This window comes from Hemitrygon akajei, chromosome 8, assembly GCF_048418815.1.
Source record: "Hemitrygon akajei chromosome 8, sHemAka1.3, whole genome shotgun sequence".
NCBI lineage: Eukaryota > Metazoa > Chordata > Chondrichthyes > Myliobatiformes > Dasyatidae > Hemitrygon > Hemitrygon akajei.
In genome coordinates this window covers 70,030,149-70,052,111 of record NC_133131.1, presented here as the reverse complement: position 1 = coordinate 70,052,111, position 21,963 = coordinate 70,030,149, and the positions used below count along the sequence as shown (strand labels likewise).

General features: G+C 41.4%; 1 protein-coding gene across 10 annotated transcripts in view; it reads left to right on the top strand.

Moving 5' to 3' along the window:
• LOC140731965 (F-actin-monooxygenase mical1-like) overlaps positions 1–21,963 on the top strand; it is a 257,596-nt gene that overhangs the window by 157,332 nt on the left and 78,301 nt on the right. For all 10 annotated transcript variants that reach the window (XM_073053995.1, XM_073054003.1, XM_073054001.1 and 7 more), the window contains 9 exons: positions 1,443–1,650; positions 3,044–3,151; positions 4,800–4,901; positions 7,882–8,037; positions 9,106–9,206; positions 11,005–11,262; positions 12,695–12,810; positions 16,940–17,066; positions 20,005–20,086. In XM_073053995.1, coding sequence (XP_072910096.1) covers positions 1,443–1,650; positions 3,044–3,151; positions 4,800–4,901; positions 7,882–8,037; positions 9,106–9,206; positions 11,005–11,262; positions 12,695–12,810; positions 16,940–17,066; positions 20,005–20,086 — 1,258 coding nt within the window. The remainder of the gene's footprint in view (positions 1–1,442; positions 1,651–3,043; positions 3,152–4,799; positions 4,902–7,881; positions 8,038–9,105; positions 9,207–11,004; positions 11,263–12,694; positions 12,811–16,939; positions 17,067–20,004; positions 20,087–21,963) is intronic.

The window sequence follows — 21,963 nt, the reverse complement described above, 5'->3', positions numbered from 1 at the left end:
AAGAGAAGCAGAGTTAACATTTTAAGTCTATGACCTTCAATCAGAAATTGCTGTTTCTCTTGCCATAGCTGCTGTCAGAGCTGTTGAATATCCAGCATTTTTAGTTTTTTATTTCGAATTTCTGGCTGTGCAAATGTTTGCTTTCAAGTTCAAGTTTAACTGTCATTCAACCATACATGAATACCCACGAATATAACCCAACAAAGCAGTGTTGACACTCGTATTCCTCAATTACGCCTGTCAGTCATTTTAAGATTCTAGAACCAGAAAGAAAACTTCTCACTTTTATTTATTTATCAGGTGAGACTAGCACTTGAGGGTTGGTATTTATTTCCCATCCATAATATTTTCCCTTGGAAGAGCCATAGTCTGAGTTTTCCAAAACTACAGCAAACTGTTTTGAATTTTTGGCAGAGAACTGATGTAACTGAATGCATTGCTAGGTCACTTAATTCAGGAGCCGCTGGAGTCAATGGTAAAGTTTCAAGACTGTGGACTACGAATCTAGTATTCTCACTGAATTAGCATTCAAGTGTGTTCATCCTTACTTTTGGTTATTTATCGCAATCAATGGGCTACATTAACCATTTCGGATACAAATATCATTTAACCATTTGGGATTCACTCAGGTTGAGTTGTATTGGTTGGGTTGGTTTGAAAGGCCTGTGCTTAATCTCATTTATTACCACAGTAGCAACAATAAATGCAGAACTGCCACTGCAAGTTGTTATTTAATTGCCTTTTTCTGCCCTTCCATTTCTAATCCTGTGCCAGCAGATTTTACAGCAAGCAATTTGTTAATAGTTTTAGGACTTTATCATCATTACTATGGATGTCCAGTTTTTATACTCTTTCATCACCCATCAGGAAGATCTCAGAATTCTTTCCATTGCTTGCTCCTAATCTGGTCTCAGTCCAGAAACTTGAGCACACTGAACAGTCATTTTTTTATTATTATTTATTGAGACACAGTGGGATAGGCCCTTCTGGCTTTTTGAGCTGTATCACCCAGCAATCCCTCCGATTTAGCCTTAGCCTAGCCACAGGGCAATTTACAATGTCCACTTAACCTACCAACTGGTACATCTTTGGGACTGTGGAAGGAAACCAGAGCACCCGGAGGAAACCCACGTTGTCACAGGGAGAACTTACAAACTCCTTACAGGCTGCGGCAGGAATTGATCCAGGGTCTCTGGTACTGTAGAGCATTGTGCTAAGCACCGTGGTACTACAGTGCCCTAATGAAAGTCATTTGGTCTCTGGCACTGGTGATCTGCAATCTACTGCCATTTTAATGGCACATAATCTGTACACATTGCTGCATGATTAATCTCCTGGCCAAAGTTCCATTAGTCACTCTGCATTGATGACCGTATAAATATTTTGGACATAGCTTCCTCTCTTCTTTCACTGGATCACTGAACTTCTGGTTGCTGTTGCAGTGTTTGGTTTTAGGGGCTGGCCCGTGTGGTCTCCGAACTGCCATTGAGCTTGCGTTTCTTGGGGCCAAAGTGATTATCATCGAGAAAAGAGATGATTTTTTGCGGAACAACGTACTGCATCTGTGGCCATTCACCATCCATGACCTGCGAGCTCTTGGAGCCAAGAAGTTCTATGGAAAATTCTGCTCTGGTTCACTTGACCACATCAGTAAGTTTAGAGGCAGTGCATAAGTGTATTAGTGTGTGTATGTATAAGTTCCAAGACTGTGCGTAAGTGTGTTAGTGTGTGTATGTAAATTCAGAGACCGTGCATAAGTGTGTTAGTGTGTGTAAAAGTTTAGAGACCGTGCATAAATGTGTTTATGTGTATGCACAGAGTCAGTGCATTAGTGTATGTGTGTGTGTGTGTATAAGTAGATGAGTGTTGTGGAGGATGTGCACTGTACGACTAAACAAGAGTACAGTCAGCCCTCCTTATCCACGGATTCAACCAACCGCGGATCGGGAAAAGCCCGGAAGTTCTCTCTCCAGAATTCATTGTTTGAGTATGTATGGCTACTTTTTCTTGTCATTATTCCCTAAACAATACAGTATAACAACTATTTACATAGCATTTACATTGTATCAGTATTATAAGTAATCTAGAGATGATTTAGAAGTACAGGCAGTCCCCGGATTATGAACGAGTACCGTTCCTGAGTCCGCCTTTAAGTCGGATTCGAAGTCGGAACGGGTACATACGATATTATTTAGCGTCAGTTAGACAAATGTTTGTCTTTGTATATAGTATATATTTTACCTTTCTATGCAAATAAAACACTTAAGAAACATATGTATTTCAATAATTAAACCACTGCGTTGCTTAGTAATAATTGTAGCTTTCATCAGGGCAGGACCTTTCACATACTCCACTAAAATTGTTCCGATTGTTGACCGACTATATCCTAATGCTTTTCCAATGACCGATGGCGTTTCACTTCTTTCAGATTGCTTTATTACTTCCACTTTATTTTCAATCGTGATGGTGATTATTTTTGTGAACAGTAACACTGCGGATTCAGAGCCGCACCGCCGGGTCTTAATGTCCACCGCACTGAGACAGGTTAAATAAAGTCCGGGGTTCTGCTGGGTCCTAAAGACCACCGCACTGAGACAGGTTAAATAAAGTCCGGGGTTCTGCTGGGTCCTAAAGACCACCGCACTGAGACAGGTTAAATAAGGGACTTGAGCATCCGCGGTTTTTGGTATCCGCGAGGGGTCCCGGAACCAATCGCCTGCAGATAAGGAGGGCCAACTGTACTCACATTCAAATATGAAATTGACATCAAGAGAATGAAATTTTGCCTTGTTACACTGCTTTTCATGTTCACAGGAGATTGAAACTCAGGACAGTGATATGTCTGGTAAAAACGAACAATACATTTGGCATACTTTTTTGTCTCTCCATAATATATTAATCTGTAAGAGTGAGGATCTCCTAATCATTAGTGAAAAACTAGATGAACCTGTTTCAATTATTAAAAATCCTGAGGTGATTGATCCCAAGTGTAAGTAGCTCATCTATATAACCAATTTTCTGTTCTTTACTTATCTTGCCTCAGGTATCCGACAACTGCAGCTAATTCTGCTAAAAGTGGCCCTCATCCTGGGTGTGGAGATCCATATAAATGTGGAATTTAAAGGATTAGTTGAACCTCCAAAAGACAAAGGTATTAAACAGCCCTACGCAATCAACTTACTCGATATCTCATGTGGTGCAAGATTGTTCCTGAAGAGACGAGTGAATAGAATACACGATGCTGAGCAGTCAGGGTGGATGTGTGTGTGTGTGTGTGTGTGTGTGTGTGTGTGTGTGTGTGTGTGTGTGTGTGTGTGTGTGTGTGTGTGTGTGTGTGTGTGTGTGTGTGTGTGTGTGTGTGTGTGTGTGTGTGTGTGTGTGTGTGTGTGTGTGTGTGTGTGTGTGACCACAGAAGAAGTAAATTACACAAAGGAGGAACAACTTGTTTCTAAAGCTCTTGCATGAAGTATTTGTTCCACCATGGCACAGCTGTTGCCTTGTAGTGCTGGAGAATTTGTATTGGTTTGATATTGTCATCTGGACTGAAATACAAGCCATCCATTAAGATCATTTCAAAGTATATTTGCATTGAGGTAATACAAGGTAAGATCCAACAACAGAATGCAGAATCTAGAGATACAGAGAAAGTGTGGTTCAGGAGCACAATAAGGTACAGGGGTCATGATTACATAGACTGTGAGGTCAGGATTTCATCGTCAGTGTACAAGAGGTCCATTCAAGGGTTTTATAACTGTGGGAAAGAAACTGTCCTCGAGTCTGCTGGTGTGTGTTTTCATGCTTTTGTATTGTACCCGAGGTTAGCATGTCTGGGGAGGGTGGGTTCTGTGATTATGCTGGCTGCTTTCTGAGGTAGTCAGAAGTGTTGACAGAGTCTGTAGAGGGGAGGCAGGTTTTCATGATGTGTTGAGCTGTGTCCGCAACTCTCTGCTGTTTTGGGCAGTAGAGTTGACATACCAAGCCATGATGCAACTAAATAGGATATAGTACTTTCATTGGTGACCCTTTTCTCCAGTGCTATCTGCGTAGACTTAGCACTTTCTCCCTGTCACCACTTGGGTTTCCTCCGAGTGCTCTGTTTTCCTCCATGTCGCAGAGTTAGTAGGTAAATTGCCCCTAATGTCAATGTGTGATAAAATCTTGATGAGTACGTGGGGAGAATAAAAGTGGGATGAGCGTAAGATCACAGTAAAGAATGGTCAACGGTCAGCACAAATTGGGTGTCCAATGGGTTTCTCTCTGTGCTACATGTGCCTATGACACAAAATCCAGATCTCATATTTCATTGTGACGCAGAAGGAAGCCTGCCATCCATCCCATTTAATGTGTGCTGGTGCTTTAAGTATTCTCATAGGCCCTATTTGCCCAGTTATTTCTTCTTAGCTACTCTTTCTCAGCTACCCACCAGGTCCCCCTAGTTCTTCTGTCATACACTTACAACAGGGGAAATTTACAGTAGCTAGCTAATTTACCAAGCAGTATAGCTTTGGAATGTGGGCAGAAACAAGAGCATTTGGGGAAAACCATGTGGTCACTGGGAGAATAGGCAGACTCCACATAGATCACTGGAAACTGAGGCAGCACCCCAGGGCCATCCATAGGTGATACCTAAATGCATTAGCTGCTGTATGATATGCAGCTGTGTATCCACTTTCTGTGTTTGACTCTGATTACATCACAGCCCTTGTGCTCAATGCCCACACTGTACATTTTATGATACACAGCTCCTTGCTGCCGTTCTAACATTAATAAATATATTATTCGTCTTTTAATTCTCACAGGGACGGGATGGCAAGCTCACCTTCGCCCAGCTGGTCACGCAGTGTCTGATTATGAGTTTGATGTGTTTGTCTCTGCTGGTGGAGGCAAATATGTTCCTGAAGGTAGGAAATAACATACGAGCAGAGGACAGTGTCAGTCTTAGCATTTGTTACCTCACTCTAAAAACCAAAATGCTTTCTGAACATAAAATGGCATATCTTGCCTCAAACATTTTTTATCACATGTGAAGCATTTTCTGATACTCATTTGCTAGGGTTGGGGAATAAAAAAAATACAAAGGGGAAGAAAATCTAATGCAAGAAACAAGAAAGAGACTGTCCCTATTCACTTATAAATGGAAAAAATGTGCACTTTACGTGCAGAGAGATTCTATGACTTAGTCAATGACTTACACAGATAATCAAGTGGCATTTGATTGGAAAACTGTTCACTGTGATTGTGTACTGAAAAGGTTTTGTGAAATCATGAATCTACATTCTGTCCTCCAAATGAATACGATGTATGTGTGAATGTTGCTGTCACCACATGGACTGCACCTGTGCAGAGGAAGAAAGCCTTGACACTGAATATGAAGCTGCTTCACACTTACTCAAAGAGGAACTGATCGGCTACGTCCAAGACCATGGAGCTGGCTGTAGATTAATTCCCTTTATGTGCTGAGCTCTTGATGCAGGTCTTCCCCTCCCTGTTGTCTACCACTATATCAGGGTTCCCCACCATGACCACCTTGATCACCACACAGTTGCACACTTCAGCATATCTATTGTCTTGAACTGGCTCTTGTGGTCTGAATAAGCCTCTGCTGGGGTTTTCTATGTTCTTTATCCCGCAATGTTTCCTATCTCCCTTGATCCAACATCAGTCTGAATTCTTCAACTCACTGCACTGCGGATCAAATGGAGGAATCTTTATTCAGTTAGTCGTGGAAGGCCGGTTCTATTGTACAGAGCAATTTTGGCCTTAAGCGCAACAAAATTTTACTTTTGAACAATACTTGCATTGCTCCTATGCACTGACTTGATATGTCTCCCACCATCTCTCGCTTTCCTATTCTCCCTCAAAAAATTGCTGCTTCTGCTATGAATGTGTTGAAAGAAAGAAATATCTCTTTCCCCTTCTACTCACCATTTCACTTGACTGTTTCTGTCACCCTTCCCTCTGTCAACTGTTTTCCTTTACTCCCACCCCTCCCTCTCTCCTACACTCTGTCTTACAGCTTGATCTTTTTTTAACCCTTTTTTCTCTCTGTTTCTCTTACTCTTTCCATTTTCTCTCTTCATCTTTCCCAACTCTCATTTCCCTTTACCTGATCATTCTAAAACAGAGTGGGATTGGGAGGCACCAGGCAGACCCTGCCTCCTCCACCCTCAATCTGGCCCCATTTCAATAGGTGGCTCCTGCAGTTACAGATAGAGGGCTCTGTCAAACCCAGTGACTGATCTACTTCATGGAGGCCCACTGGCATTTTTCATAAAAATGGCAGGGTTACTTGATTTGTATATAAAAATGAAGCTCAGTGGGAGGGGACATGGGGAGAATAAAATGGATTTGGGTAGGATTGATGCAAAAGTGGGTGCTCTGTAGTTGGCATATATTTGCTGTATAATTCTATGTATTCTTTCAGCTTAAGAAACTTTTCATTTTATAATGTGTTACTTACAAGGGCCATAAAATACAGACCGATGTTCGTGGTTAGGTAATTAAAAGCATCAGTACACATTGATGATGTTATAATGGGGAAATGAATCCAATCCTAAGGTGAATCAGGAGGGGAAGTCCCTGATGAGCGGCCATTCAATTGGAAAAGAACGCGAATACTGGAAAGAAATAGCACAAACATTTTTTGGCACAATTTATGAAGAGCAAACAGGTTATAATGAATCTGTTGCCTGGGCAATTATGTCATCTAAATTACTGTGTTCATTGCCATGTGAAGTTAAAGGCACTTGAATGAAGAGCTTAGAAACAGGATGAGACAAGTTTCCAGACAGAATCTGTTGCAACAATTATGTGAACCAACTTTAGTATGGTTGTTTAAAAGGAAGCACTACTCTATGCTTTAACCAATAATACATGGTTCACCTTTCCACAAAACCTGTTTCCTGTTGGTTGACTGAGCTTTGGAAGTTAGGGTCAATGTTGAACCTATGTGAGCAAGCACAGAAATCTCATGAAAAGTGAAATCCAGAGAGAGTAACCATTTTTAGGTTATGTACCTCATTGAAAAGTTAAGTGCTTGTAGGCAGAGGCAAAAGTAACTTAAATTTCTTACCAATCATATTTGAGTCCATTTGTATTGATTGTTTTAGCACTTTCTCAGTTCAGCATGTAGAATAATGTGTCAATTCTCAATGAGAAGTGGTGGCTATTACCTGAGGTACTGTGTTGCCTTTAGTGGGCAAGGATGTTCAAGATCTATAATACCTCAGGCACACAGGAGATGCCTGGGACAAGCTGCTGAAAGAACTCAACTGGTCAAATAGTGTCTGCAATTGTCCGGTGCAGAGTTTTCATCCAAACAATCAGTAGTTTCTTTCCCTCCCACAGGGAGTTCCATTATCTTTTATCCTGCTGTTCCCTGGCATCAAAATTCCACTGGCGATGTGATGCAATACCAGTGGATTAGTATTCAGAAACCTGTATTATTAGTCCTGAGCCATGAGTTTGAATCCTACAATGGTTGTTATGTGTTTTGAAATTAAATCTAAATAATGGAGCATCCATATTCGTGACCACAAAACTGCTGGGCTACTAATGCTGTCTATGGTAGAAAATTAACCATTTTTGCTTGTTTCCACCAGTGTGTGATTTCCACCACTGTGGTTGGCACACGTTTGCTGTCTGAAATATCTGTTAAGCCATTCAGGCTGATGTACAGATAGAAAGGGGTAAAATGGTGATCTTGCCAGTACCATGAATGGATAAGTTAATAAACAGCCTCAACATTGTTATCAGGTTTCCAGAGTGAAGGTCAAGCCCTGTTACTTATTGTTACCTTGTCTGTATACTCATGGGCTCCAACTGAGAGTCTCAGGCTGTCTTAATAGCTAACTCAATGAGTTCCATGTATTAAATTTACAGGATTTAAGAAGAAAGAAATGAGAGGAAAATTGGCAATTGGAATCACGGCCAATTTTGTTAACAACCACAGCACAGCGGAAGTTAAAGTCCAGGAAATTAGTGGAGTTGCCTACCTGTACAACCAGAAGTTTTTTCAACAGCTCTACAAGGAAACAGGTCAGGAAATGTTAATGTCTTCTTTGAAAAAGTAGATGTGCTTTGGCTGCATGATTTACATGTAGGATGGCTTTTCCAGTGGTGCAGCGTTTGTTCAGCGTTGTCCTGGGATGTCAGCCTAGTTATTTAAGCTCAAGTGCTTGCAGGAAGATGAACTCAAAAACTACTGACTCAGCTGAGGTGAAGCTTTGATGTGATATGAATTATCAATAACCTGAGCGACAGCACTGAATTAAAGAACTAAGTAACTTATTCCTTATCCTAAGTACATCTTGGATCAACTGTGCCTTATGCCTTCACTCACTTAACCTGGTTCAACTCCATCAAGCACTCCCTTCACGCCATGGTGACATCTGGCCCACTGTTGCAATAAGCTTTCGGCATAAAATTTTGCAATGGGTTTCAATTAGTGCTGGATTCAGTCAAATGTGCTGTTATCATTAAACCATGTGATCTCATCTTGCTGTCAGAACAAAGCCATTTCCTGCTTTTTGTCTAGCTGGGGTTGAAAAAAGATTAAATTTCAAATAACCACAATATCTAACCCCTTTGCCCACAAATAACCATTTCTCCAGTAACGTCCACCAACCTTCTAAAAACAACTGCCGAATTCTCAATCCACCAACAGCCTCTATCTTCCCCCAACAATAATAGTCCTCACTCCTTCCTTCACTCACTATTAGCAGTTCCCATAACTACATTAAACCACCCTTAACAGCAGTGCCTGTCCACTACCACTGGGACCTCAAAAAGATCCACCCAATCCTAACAACAGTCCCATCAACAAATCTTCACACCTACCTCTAAATAAAACCCGAGCTGCTGCTGCCGCTGGTGGACTCTATGCATCCCTCCATAACTAACTGACCATTGACAATCCTTCTCTCCCAAGCATCACTTCCCAGCCTCTCCACCCATAGTCCCCTCCTCTCCAATGGCTCCTATTCCTTCCAGTTACAATGTTTTAAAATATTAAAACCCTTGTTTCTGCTTTTCCATCCACCTTCACTTCTGCACTGTGTAGGGGTTTTTAAGTTATAGACTTTTCATCTTCTATTTGTTAAACAGGCATTGATCTGGAAAACATCGTCTATTACAAGGATGATACTCATTATTTTGTGATGACTGCAAGAAAAAAGAGCCTGCTGAACTATGGAGTCATTCACGAGGTATTGCCCATATATAAAGTACTTCTAACATGGGATCAGGTTGCAAGATGCATCTTAATAAATAAAATTTAGCCTGTCTCTGAAGGAGTTATGAGTGTAAATTATGAAAAGCTTGATCATTAGATAGATTTTTAAAGAGTGACTTAAAAGAGGAGAGTTATTAGGGACATGGAGAGATTTAGGAAGATAAGCTATGAGGCTAGGATAATGAGAAGGCTGACAAGGATGGAGCAGTTGTCAGTATAGTTAATAAATAGCACTAACCCCGCTTTGTACTCTGTTGAATCAGTTTGTTAAAATCGCTGTTGACCATATTGTAGTACTGCCTGGAACAATTAGTCTTTTGATAGTGCTTAGCATCTGGGGGAATGCACACAGATCTTTGTCCCTGCTTCATGAGGTTGGTTGTGAGCCTAGATCTGAGCATCTGTCCCCTCGCCTAAAGTTAGCTTGAATTCTGCCTGGCGGATCCAGAGAAGCAGTTGTGGCTTTTTTGTCTCACCGTAGGCTGAGGTATTATTTGTACTGCAGTACAGGTGGAGTGGAGATGTATCTTGGATACCCACATTTGGATTTTCTGATTGTCCCTTTAAACAAAAAGCCTGTTAGACACTGATGTGATTGTATAAAAGGCTTAAAAACTAAGACTGAAAATTTAACATTAACAACTATTGTGGAATTGTCAATTCCAGTATTTGTTTTTCACTTCTTTCCCAGCTGACACCCACCAGCCTAGTCCTGTTTTCTGAGATCCTCAGGTTAAATATTGAAATAGTTCTCAAACTACATCAGTGAAGTGACCCATTCATCTGCGACTCTGCTGCAAAGGTTTACAGAGAGCATTTTGAGTAGGCTTGGGATGATTCTTGAGAAAAATTCAGTGTCTTACATTGTCGATACCATAATTTAGTTTACTAAACTGAGTAGCAATGTAAGTTGCTGTTTGTCCGGTTTCTCGTCACAGTGGTCCTCCAGCCTCAGTCCCATGCGTAGCTCGGGAATGTTCAGATTGCCTCTGCTTCTAGGCTGCCTCTGATTAACAACAATGGCACAGGGATACAGAGCTGCTACCTCATGGCTCCAGTGACCTGGGTTCAATCCTGACCTCTGGCACACAACCTTTCCATGGCCACGTGGGTTTCCTCCCTCTGTGGGCTCTGGGTTCGCCCGCATGTCCCATAGGTGTTGGTAGGTTAATTGTCCATTGTAAGTTGCCCCTAGTGAGCAGATGAGTGGTTGAATCTGGAGAGTAGCTGATGAGATTTCAGGAGAATAAATTAGGTTAGGGTATGATTAGTGTAAATATGGGTGTTGATGGGCTGAAAGGGTGTTTCCATGCTGTATTCCTGTATGACTATGCGTAACTAGTGATCATGTGTGACTTCCTGCTCCTTTTGATGATACCAGTGACTGCTGCAGAAGTCTATCGTTAATGACTGTAGAGGGTGATCGTGGATGGGCTGTTGTGTAATGGAATGTGCAGCTGATCCTCTTCTTGTTCAATATTCACACAAGAATTTTTAACAGAAGTTGCTTGATAAAGTAGCAAACTATCCAGCTGGTTTGTCTTTTAAGAAATATAGGAGACTGCAGTTGATGGAATCTGCTGGTTTGTCGTTCAGTTGTCTAACTCAGAGAGACTTATGAGAGTTGACTATCTGAGTCGGGTGTGTCGGCTCAGTACCACACCTTAGGTTGCACAAAGTTCACAGGAGTAGTCCTGGATTTCTTTCCTACATAAAGTTACAAAATGCATAACAGTTTAATGAAAAATCCCTCATCTCTTTTACTTCAACAGGACAAGCAGGATGCGGATTCTCTGCTCTCAGCAGACAATGTTGATTCTGACTCCCTCCTACGCTATGCACGTGATGCTGCAAATTTCAGTACCAAGTCCCAGATGCCAAACTTAGAATTTGCCACAAATCACCAGGGAAAGCCGGATGTTGCCATGTTCGATTTCACCTGCATGTACAGGTCAGAGTACTCAGCACTGGTCAAGGAACGGCATGGACGCCGGTTGCTGATTGCCTTGGTGGGAGATTGTCTGGTGGAGGTGAGCGTTCTCCAGTTACACTGGTGCGTCGATTTATGTAGGACCATTGGGATTGGTGTATACATTGCAACTGGCCTATTCTTTTCAATAAGAATTCCATCTTTGATGACGGATTCATCCCACTGGGATTGCAATTTATTGCAATTGGTCCATCAATTGGGATTGTTTGAAAAGTCCATTAGTATTGCTTGATTAGATAAATGTATTTTTATCTGCTTAATGCTGGAACCCTGCTCTGTTCTCCGGAAGGCATTTAGCTTTTGTATACAATGGTCTTGTGGATGCCATTTGCTCTGTACCCCATCTGTTGGCCTTCAGCAGTGGATGTTTCAAGGCTGCACTCATCCTTCTCCAATTCTGTTGTTACCTGAAATTCACATAGGAATGTTTGCAGCAGATATCACTAGGATGCTGTCTGCAGAGGGAATCCTGTTTGATTTACTTGTCCCTGACAGTTCCTGCCATTATGTGAGATGTATGCTGTAACAGTGCACATAGAGGGCTTGCCTAGTCAGCTGCTAGACAGAGTTAGGGAATCAGACATACTGCTTATACAGATGGGCCTGTGATTGCGTCAAGAGAACACATCACTTCTTAGAAAATTCTAGTAATCTAACAGAGAAAACCATACTTGAGTAATTGTAAAAGTATATGAAAATAGATAAAACACAGATATCAGAAATAAAAATGGAGAAATGCAGAAACTCAGTAGAATCTGTGGGAAAAAAATCTCCGACTTGAAATGTTAATTCTTCCCACAGATACTGCTTGACTTACTGAATTCTTCTACAATTTGCTATTCTTGCTTCTCTTTAAAAACGGGGTTGTTAGTCACTGGTTTCAATATGAAGCCGAGGGGTAGTGCAACACAATAACATAGCTCCACTGCACTGTCAGACTCAGCTTTCTGGACTGCACTCTTGATAATGTCAAGAAAGAAAGCTTAACAGATTAAAATTCAAGCAACTTCCCTTGTGATTGAATTTGCTACCCATGTTACAGGAAGATGCTACTATGTATTGCCCTTGCTATTTATATTTTTGTCAAGTAACGATCTCTACCCTGTGGCAGTGTCTCAGGCCATTGAACTCTCTGTATTAATTATTCCTGATCTTTTGGCAGATTTGAAAAGCCTAATTTCTGTGAACCAAATGATGTGCCTAGTTTGACTCATATTTAAACATAAAAGCAATGACAAGCAAACGTAACATATTGGCCCACCCAGCCTAACCATGCATCACAAAATTAGATATTACCTATCCTACAAAGAACCAAGTGATGTGGGAGTGACAAAAAAAATTGCTACCAGCTGCCCCAAGCCCCATTAGGCCTAGAATAGTTATGTACCCTTTAGCTTGACATGCCATTCTGAGGATTTTGTGCTCATAAGTGAATAATTTCCCACTTTTCTCCACCATTGTTTTATTTTCAGCCTTTCTGGCCACTAGGGACTGGAATTGCACGTGGGTTCCTCGCAGCCTTTGATGCTGCATGGTTAGTGCGCAAGTGGATCAAAGGGATTGCCCCTTTGGAGCTCCTGGCTGAGAGGTATGTGTGAACCTAATGCCATTCACCTTCTTTTCTGTTTACTTCATTTGTAGCTCTTAAAAGTTTCAATTCTGTCTGTTACTTTTTGACTCAGGGTAAGTTGAATAAATAAAGCTGATGTGTCTGTATAGAAAAGGCTGAAGTTTAGTTTCAGCTATGCACAGTGTCTGTGGGTAGAGTAGGTAGAGAAGAAATGAGGCTCTTGTTCATGATTGACTGAGGTCGCTCCTGATATGGACGAGATAGATCAGTAAAATATGTTGTCACCTACAATGCCTATGGTACGTATTTATCCCCCTTGAAGGATTTCATGTTTTTTTGTTTTACAGCATTGAATCACAGTGGATTTAATTTGGCTTTTTTGACACTGATCAACAGAAAAAGACCCTTTTGTGTCAAAGTGTAAACAGATCCCTACAAAGTGATTTAAATTAATTACAGATATATAACACAAAATAATTGATTGTATACATATTCACCCCCTTCAAGTCAGTATTTAGTAGATGTACCTTTGGCAGCAATTACATCCTTGAGTCTGTGTGAATATAGTAGGTCTCTTTCAGCTTTGCACATCTGGACACTGCAATTTTTCCCCATTCTTCTTTACAAAATTGCTCAATCTCTGTCAGATTGTATGGGGATCATGTGTGAACAGCCCTTTTCAAGTCCGGCCACAAATTCTCAGTTGGATTGCAGTCTGGACTCTGGCTTGGCCAGTCCAGGACACTAACTTTGTAGTTTTTAAGCCAACCCTGTGTAGCTTTGGCTGTATGCTTGGACTCATTGTCTTGCTGGAAAACAAATCTCCCAAGTCGCAATTCTCTTGCAGATTGCATCAGGATTTCTTCCAGGATTTCCCTGTATTTTGCTGCAATCATCTTACCCTCTACCTTCACAAGCCTTCCAGGGCCTGCTGCAGTGAAGCATCCCCACAGTATGATGCAGCCACCACCATGCTTCACGGTAGGGATGGTGTGTTTTTGATGATGTGTGGTGTTGGGCTTACGCCAAACATAGCATTTAGTTTGATGCCAAAAGGCTCAGTTTTGGTTTCATTGGACCATAGAACCTTCTTTCAGCTGACTTCTGAGTCTCCCACATGCCTTCTGGCAAACTCTAGCTGAGATTTCATGTGAGCTTTTGCAGCAGTGGCTTTCTCTTTGCCACTCTCCCATGAAGCTGCAACAGGTGAAGCACCCGGGCAACAGTTGTTGTATGTGCAGTCTCTCCCATCCCAGCTACTGAAGCTCGTATCTCCTCCAGAGTCATCACAGGACTCTTGGTGCCTCCCTCACTGATCTCCTGCTTGCACGGTCACTCAGTTTTTGAGGACGGCCTGCTCTAGGCAGATTCACAGCTGTGCCATATTCTTTCCATTTCTTGCTGATTGACTTAACTGTACTCAAGGGATATTCAGTGACTTGGAAATTTTCTTGTATCTATCTCCTGACTTGTGCTTTTCATTAACCTTTTTGCAGAGTTGCTTGGAGTGTTCTTTTGTCTTCATGTGTAGTTTTTGCCAGGATACTGACTCACCACTAGCTGGACTTCCCAGATATAGGTGTATTTTTACTACAATTGATTGAAACACCTTGACTGCACACGTTTCAAAGGTATATTTAATGTCAGAGAAATGTATACAATATATATATACTGGAGTGTTTTTTCTTCACAACCATCCACAAAAACAGATGGGTGCCCCAAAGAATGAACAACAGTTAAGTGTTAGAACCCCAAAGTTGCCCCATCTCCCCACTGCCGCGCGTAAGCAGCAGCAGGCAACAACCCTCCCTCCCCCCACCACCAAGCACTCAAGCGTGAGCGAAACAAAAGCAAAGACACAGACCTGCAGTTACCCCGGAGACTTCGCCTTTCACCCGGTATTTGACTACCACAGGCTCACTCTCTCCCTAATAAGGGAGAAAGAGGTGTCTCCGTTTTACAGTGAGCCGGGAGACATAACAAACAACTCGTTGGTTTAAGATGTTAAAAGTCCGTCAACATCGCTTTTTTTTTAGCTCTGTGCCCAAAGATCTGGGCACACAGCCATAGATATTCCAACTCTTCTGACGACACACTGGTCTCCTGCCTTGACACTGACTCTCAATCCGCTTGTCTTCAGAGCCCCAAGATCCTAGACCTCCAAATCCATGCTGGACTTTTAGGCTGAGCCCTTGGTGCACCCAACAATGGCCGGTTATGAAACCCCGATAGCAGGTCCCCTTCCCACAAAGGACCATAGTCAGTGTGTAACTCCAGGTCAGGGTCTTCAAATGAACCCTGGAAGGCAAAAATAAAGATATTTAAGATAGAAATAGAGCTGTTTCCATAGGTGCAAGCAAAGGAGTCGCTGTTTAACGCTATCATCATGCTGCTCCATTTAACTAATGGTGATCTCCATTTAACTAATTATATGACTTCTAAAACCAATTGGTTGCACCAGTGATGATTTGGTGTCCCATATTAAAGGGGTGAATGCTTATGCGATCAATTATCTTCTGTTTTTATATCTGTAATAAAATTAGATCATTTTGTAGTGATCTGTTTTCCCTTTGACACAAAGGAGTCTTTTTCTGTTGATCAGTGTCAAAAAATGTCAAATTAAATCCATTGTGATTCAATGTTGTAAAACAACAAAACATGAAAACTTCCAAGGGGGTTGAATACTTTTTATAGGCACTGTACTATATTTGTCCACAGAGCACGTTCCCTTATCATGAGTATTGATGTTTTTTCCTCTTTTCCACCAGTTCTGTACTTGGATTATAATGAGTCAGAAAGTGTCACATTTTCATTACCAAATTCTTAAGTTAGATGCATCATTCATTTGTTCGTTATGTGCCATGTCGTATAACATGGTTGGTCATTGTCTCATGACCATGATTGTTCTTTGCAAATTCACCTTCAGAAGTGGTTTGCCTTTGCCTTCTGGGCATTGTCTTTAGAAGACGGCTGACCCCAGTCATTATCAGTACTCTTCAGAGATTGTCTGCCTTGTATCAGTGGTCACATAACTGGAACTTGTGATATGTACCAGCTACTCGTAAAACCATGCACCAGCTGCATCACTACATTTTAATATTAGACCATGTTAATCCCTGTGGCATCCCTGTAATACAAGGATGGATTACTGTTGACCTGAGGAACAATTCTGTCCCACAAAAATGTTGCTCAGTGTGAATTTGTCTGCCATTTTTCCTACATTACAATGGTGCTTACACTTCATAGTTGTTCCTTTGGCTCTAGAGAGCCTTGTGAAAACTTAAGGTTTGGAAAAGTGCTGTGAAAATGCTAGTTTTTTTAAGGCAAGTGCAATTAAATGCAGGAATTTCCCTACAAAGAGCGGTGAGCGGGTGAGTTGTGGCGTGTAAACCTCTGGCTTTCTTGATCTTGTTGGATTTTTAAAATCGCTGCTCAGGTTTTGCAAACTATTAGTAAAATAATCTGAGTAAACACTATTGCCTATACTCAAAGTGACTGTGGTAAGTTTAGGAAGTCAATTTTGCTGAAATATAAACATAGCCTGAGTCCTGATGAAGCGTCTCAGCCTGAAACATCGACTGTTTATTCCCCTCCATAGATGCTGCCTAACCTGCTGAGCTCCTCCAGCATTATGAGTGCATTGTTCTGGATTTCCAATATTTGCAGAATTCCTTGTGTAAACATTGGTTTACAAATTATAAGTTTTAAATTTAAAAAGTGAGAACTTAAAAAATACCCTTTGCCAAGGCAACAGAACTTCTGCATAAGTTGCCTGTATCTGAATATCTGAAGGAAACAGTATTGTAGCTGGTTACATTAGCTAATTTGGCTGCATAGATTATGGTTTGATAAGAGATTGTTTTACTTCTTTTAAACTTGTTTTGTTCTTCAACTATTACAAATTGCTGCTTAATGTCAATATGTAATAGTTAATTTGTCTTTTTCAAATATTATTGAACAAAAGCATTCTCATACTCCGTTATTTGGTTTCCTGTATTCATTGTCTCCTATAAATATAACACAAAATTGTACATTCTGTATTCTTTCCCTTCATATTCTGACTGGATGGCATGCTATCAAATGATTTTTACTGTATCTTGGCAAATGTGATCAATCAATCATCAGTTAACAAACGTTCATTTCTCAGGGAGAGTATCTATCAACTGCTGTCTCAGACAACCCCTGCAAACACAAGCAAGAACATTAGTCAGTACAGCATTGACCCAGTTACTCGATATCCCCATATCAACCTCAGCTATTTCAAACCTAACCAGGTAGGTGTTTATTGACATTATGTGTTGTAAAGCTCACCATGACTGCAACACACACAAAATGCTGGAGGAACTCAACAGAGCAGACAGCATCTATGGAAAAGAGTACAGTCAATGTTTTGGGCTGACACCCTTCAGCTGGCCTGCAGAAAAAGAGATGAGGAGTCAGAGTTAGAGGGTGGGGGAAGGTGTGGGAGAAACACAAGGTAATAGGTGAAATCGGGAGTGGGGAGGGGGTTAAGTAAAGAGTTGGGAAGTTGATTGGTGAGAGAGATACAGGACTGGAGAAAGGGGGAAGTCTGATAGAAGAGGACAGAAGGCCATGGAAGAAAGAAAAAGGGAGGGGCACCAGAGGGAGACGATGTGCAGGGAAGATAAGGTGAGAGAGGGAAATGGAGATGGGAAATAGTGATGGGGTGGGGTGGGGGGGGCATTTCTGGATGTTCGAGAATTCGATGTCTATGCCATCAGGTTGGAAGCTATCCAGACAGAATATCAGGTGTTGCTCCTCCAACCTGAGTGTGGCCTCTTCATGACAGTAGAGGAGGCCATGGATATTGGAATGGGAATGGGAAATAGAGTTAAAATGGGTGGCCACGGGAGATCCTGCTTTTTCTGACAGACAAAGAGTAGGTGCTCAGCGAAGCTGTCTCCCAATCTACATCAGGTCTCACCGATATACAGGAGGCCACACCAGGTGCACCGGATACAGTAGATAACCCCAACAGACTCACAGGTGAAGTGTCACCTCACCTAGAAGAACCTTTTAGGGCCCTGGATGATAGTGAGGGAGGAGGTGTAGCGCTAGGTACAGGTGTAGCACTTGTTCTGTTTGCAAGGATAAGTGCCAGGAGAGAGATCAGTGGGGAGGCATGAATGGAAAAGCGAGTTGCGTAGGGAGTGATCCCTGCGGAAATCAGAAAGCCGGGTGTTGGGGAGGGAAAGGTGTGCTTGGTGGTGGGATCCCACTGGAGATGGTGGAAGTTACGGAGAGTTATGTGCTGGACACGGAGGTTGCTGGGGTGGTAAGTGAGGACAGTTGTGGAGAGCGCCCTCTCTTTGTGGTGGCGTGTTGGGGAGGAAGCATTAAGAAGAGGGACGCCTCACGTCTTAATAAGCTGGTAAGGAAGGCGGGCTCTGTCGTGGGCAAAGTACTGGAGAGTTTAACATTGGTAGCTGAGCGAAGGGCGCTGAGTAGGCTACGGTCAATTATGGATAACTCTGAACATCCTCTACATAGCACCATCCAGAGACAGAGAAGCAGTTTCAGCGACAGGTTACTATCGATACAATGCTCCTCAGACAGGATGAAGAGGTCAATACTCCCCAATGCCATTAGGCTTTACAATTCTACCGCCAGGACTTAAGAACTTTTTAAAAGCTATTATTAATGCTTTTTGAGATAGTGATTTAGATGCATATCATATTTTTTACTGAGTTAAGTATTGTATGTAATTAGTTTTGCTACAACAAGTGTATGGGACATTGGAAAAAAAGTTGAATTTCCCCATGGGGATGAATAAAGTATCTATCTATCTATATCCCTGGTGGGGGCAGGAGGATGGGGTGAGGGCAGACGTGCACGAAATGGAAGAGGTGTGGTCGAGGTCATCATTGAAGGTGGAGGAAGGGACTAAACCTATTAGCAATTTGAAAGGGTGTGGCATTTGCTTGAGTTGTCTTCTGCATCTCAGTGGTAATTTCCTTTTTATTGAAGAAGGAGCCAATTAAGAGCAGAGAGAAGGCATGGCATAGTTATCCATTTAGAACACCTCATGATTAATCTCAGTAAATAACATTTATTTCATATTTTTAAATAAATGTTTCACTTCTCAGCAAAGGGTTTTTATTATTATTATTATTATTACCTTTATTAAGATAGAGTGCAGGATAGACCGTTCCAGCCCTTTGAGCCACACCACCCAGCAACCCCTGATTTAACCCAAGCCTGATCAGGGGACAATATACAATGACCAGTTTTCCATCCAACTAGTAGGTCTTTGGATTGCAGGAGGAAACCAGAGCACCTGGAGGAAACCTACACAGTCACAGGGAGAACGTATAAACTCCTCACAGGCAATGGCATGAATTGACCCTGCCATTGGTACTGTAAAGTGTGTGCTAAGCACTACACTACCATGCCACCCTTGTGTGGAGGACTCCTTGGTGCTGTTAGTGCAGAAGACCTTTGGGTTTGTATTGGTGGTGGAGGCCCTTGGTTTAGTTTTAGCAGGGCTTAGTTAAGTTTCAGAGAGAACATGTTTCCAGGAGGTAGCTTTGATCAGGTTCCCCTGGATGTGGCTACTCGGGACCTAAGAAGAAGATCTTGGGACTGGGGTTTGTTGAGGATCAACATCCATTCTATTCCTTCTATCTCTGTTGATAGAAGAGATAGTTGAAATTGTGCTCTGAGTCAACTTTTATCTATTAATGCATCTTATTAGCAGATAATAACATTGTATGCAAACTTAGCTCCTACCACTGATCGCCCAATAAATTGAATAATAACAGGGACAGAGAAATGCTGAAAACTCTCAAATCAAGAGGCACTTGTGGAAAGAGAAACAAAGTTTCAAGTCGAAGTCCCTTCATCCTGATACGTTAACTCTGTTTCTCTTCCCACAGCTGCTGCCTGACCTGTTGAGCGTTTCCAGCATTTTCTTTATTTATATCGGATGAAAGCTGGGGTTTTTTCCCTCTGACCATCCTTTATTTGCCAATCACATTCCTGATGTGTTTTCTCTGCTTCTTTGTATTTCTCAAGCAACTGTAAATCTTTCTCGACGCACATCAGTAAATAATGATTCTGCATCCAGGGTGTACTTTGTTATGCACCCTCTCAGAATCCAGTGTAAAGACAAATTTTCTATTACATTTTCTAATTTAGATGTTGAACAGTCAGACACTCAAAGCTGACTTTTTCATGTGTCCTTAATTTCAGGTGCAACATTTGTATGATACAGGGCAAACCATAGATACAGAGGACGCAACCAGCCAGCCAAAGGGGAAAATGCTTCGAAATGGTAAGTCTTTGAAAGACAAAGAATATTGGATGGATGTAGGTCAAACACGCAGAATCCTTACATTTAAAATAAAATGTGCAAATTTGATGCTCTCCCAAAGGTGAGGCTTAAGAAAAACATATATCCAGTCATTATATTTGGTTCAAGTTGCTATTATTCATGTCTGATCCCGTGCCGGTTTTGGTAACCATACACCACTGTTAAAATCTAACATCTTCTAATAATCCACTTGTATCTTTTAGAATAAAACCTAGCTTGGCCAGAATTGACAAGCATCACAGCAAAGCGATTTGCTTCTTAATTGGCCCTTGAAATAGTAAGCTACTCAGTTCAAAGGAAATAAATGTGTTTTCGACAGAGACATCCGACATCCAACTGAGAATTTTAATTAAAGCCTTGAGTCTGACTACCACCAGGTATTCCAAATAGAAGAGTACTGAGGCAACCATTGCATGAGCAGAGGGAAAATATCACAAAACCACTTTGAGCCTGATTTGTGTAGTCTGGTGCTCACTTCCCAGTGATTCTCATGGTCTGGAAGGCAGATAGCTTGTCTGATTTCCTCTGTGTAAAGCTGATGTCTCATTTCCAGGGTTGTGCCAGTCTGCCAATCCACTACAATTTCTTGCATTGTTCCATCTACTGATTTACTAATGAGTGGCAGAACTAGGCTCAACTTAACAGAAATGCTATGTTAACCAGGACTACAGATGAACTGTTAATTTTGTTTACATTTCTTTTAAGTTTGGCAGGGCTGTATATGTGCCTAAATGGGTATACGTAAGAGAAAATTGTTTAAGGCGGTAATGAAAGTAGGTGATTGTGAGTGAGCAGTTCATTTACACTGTTGCATATCCATCCAGTTATTTTACTGTAAAATGGCTGCACGTTTTTATCACCCTTTTTGTGCTATTGCCCATGATTCACTGCTGTCACCTGGCATGGTGTATGCTGTATGAATCAACTTGTATTAGAAATGTAGAAAACCTACAGCACAGTACAGGCCCTTCAGCCCACAATGCTGTGCCAAACATGTGCTTACTTTAGAAACTACCTCGGGTTACCCTTAGCCCTCTATTTTTCTAAGCTCCATTTATCTATCTAGGAGCCTCTTATAAGACCCTATTGTATCCACCTCCACCACTGTTGCTAGCAGCCCATTCCACGCACTCACCACTCACAGCGTAAAAAAAACTTAACCCTGACATCTCCTCTGTAACTATTTCCAAGCACCTTAAAACGGTGTCTTCTCATGTTAGCCATTTCAGCTCTGGGAAAAAAGCCTCTGACACGATAAATGACTCTCATCATCTTATACACCTTTTATTTTACATTTGAAATACTCAGTCTTCTTATACATATGCTGCTTGAACTGTGGAGTTATTCCTCCATGCATAATTTTTTTCTTTTATGGTTATTTGGAAGAGTAATTGTTGATTATGTAAATAAATACATGAGCTACTACTAAGTGCATCAGAATTCACCAATTAAGTAAATTATCAGTTCATCGGCAATAGTGCTTGAAGAATATTTTTTCGTCATTACATTGTGAGAACTTCCTCCTTTCTGACAAGAGTCATGGAACATTGCACTTGTGTGAACAACACACACAAAATGGTGTCAACAGAAAGTTAAATGTCCCATTAGAAATACAGCAAGCAGATTATTCTGGCTGTTCTGTAGGATTTTGATGGTGACCTGAGTTGAAATATGTAGAGTTTACACTATTTCATACTTCTTCTAAAATTATGTATTCCTGTATATGAGTCTGTATTTACTTCCCAAACACTTGTGGGAACCACACTCAAATTAAATATAATTAGTATTATTTCTGAACAGGGATTCCCTTTCCCAATGAGGATTCAAACATAACAGTA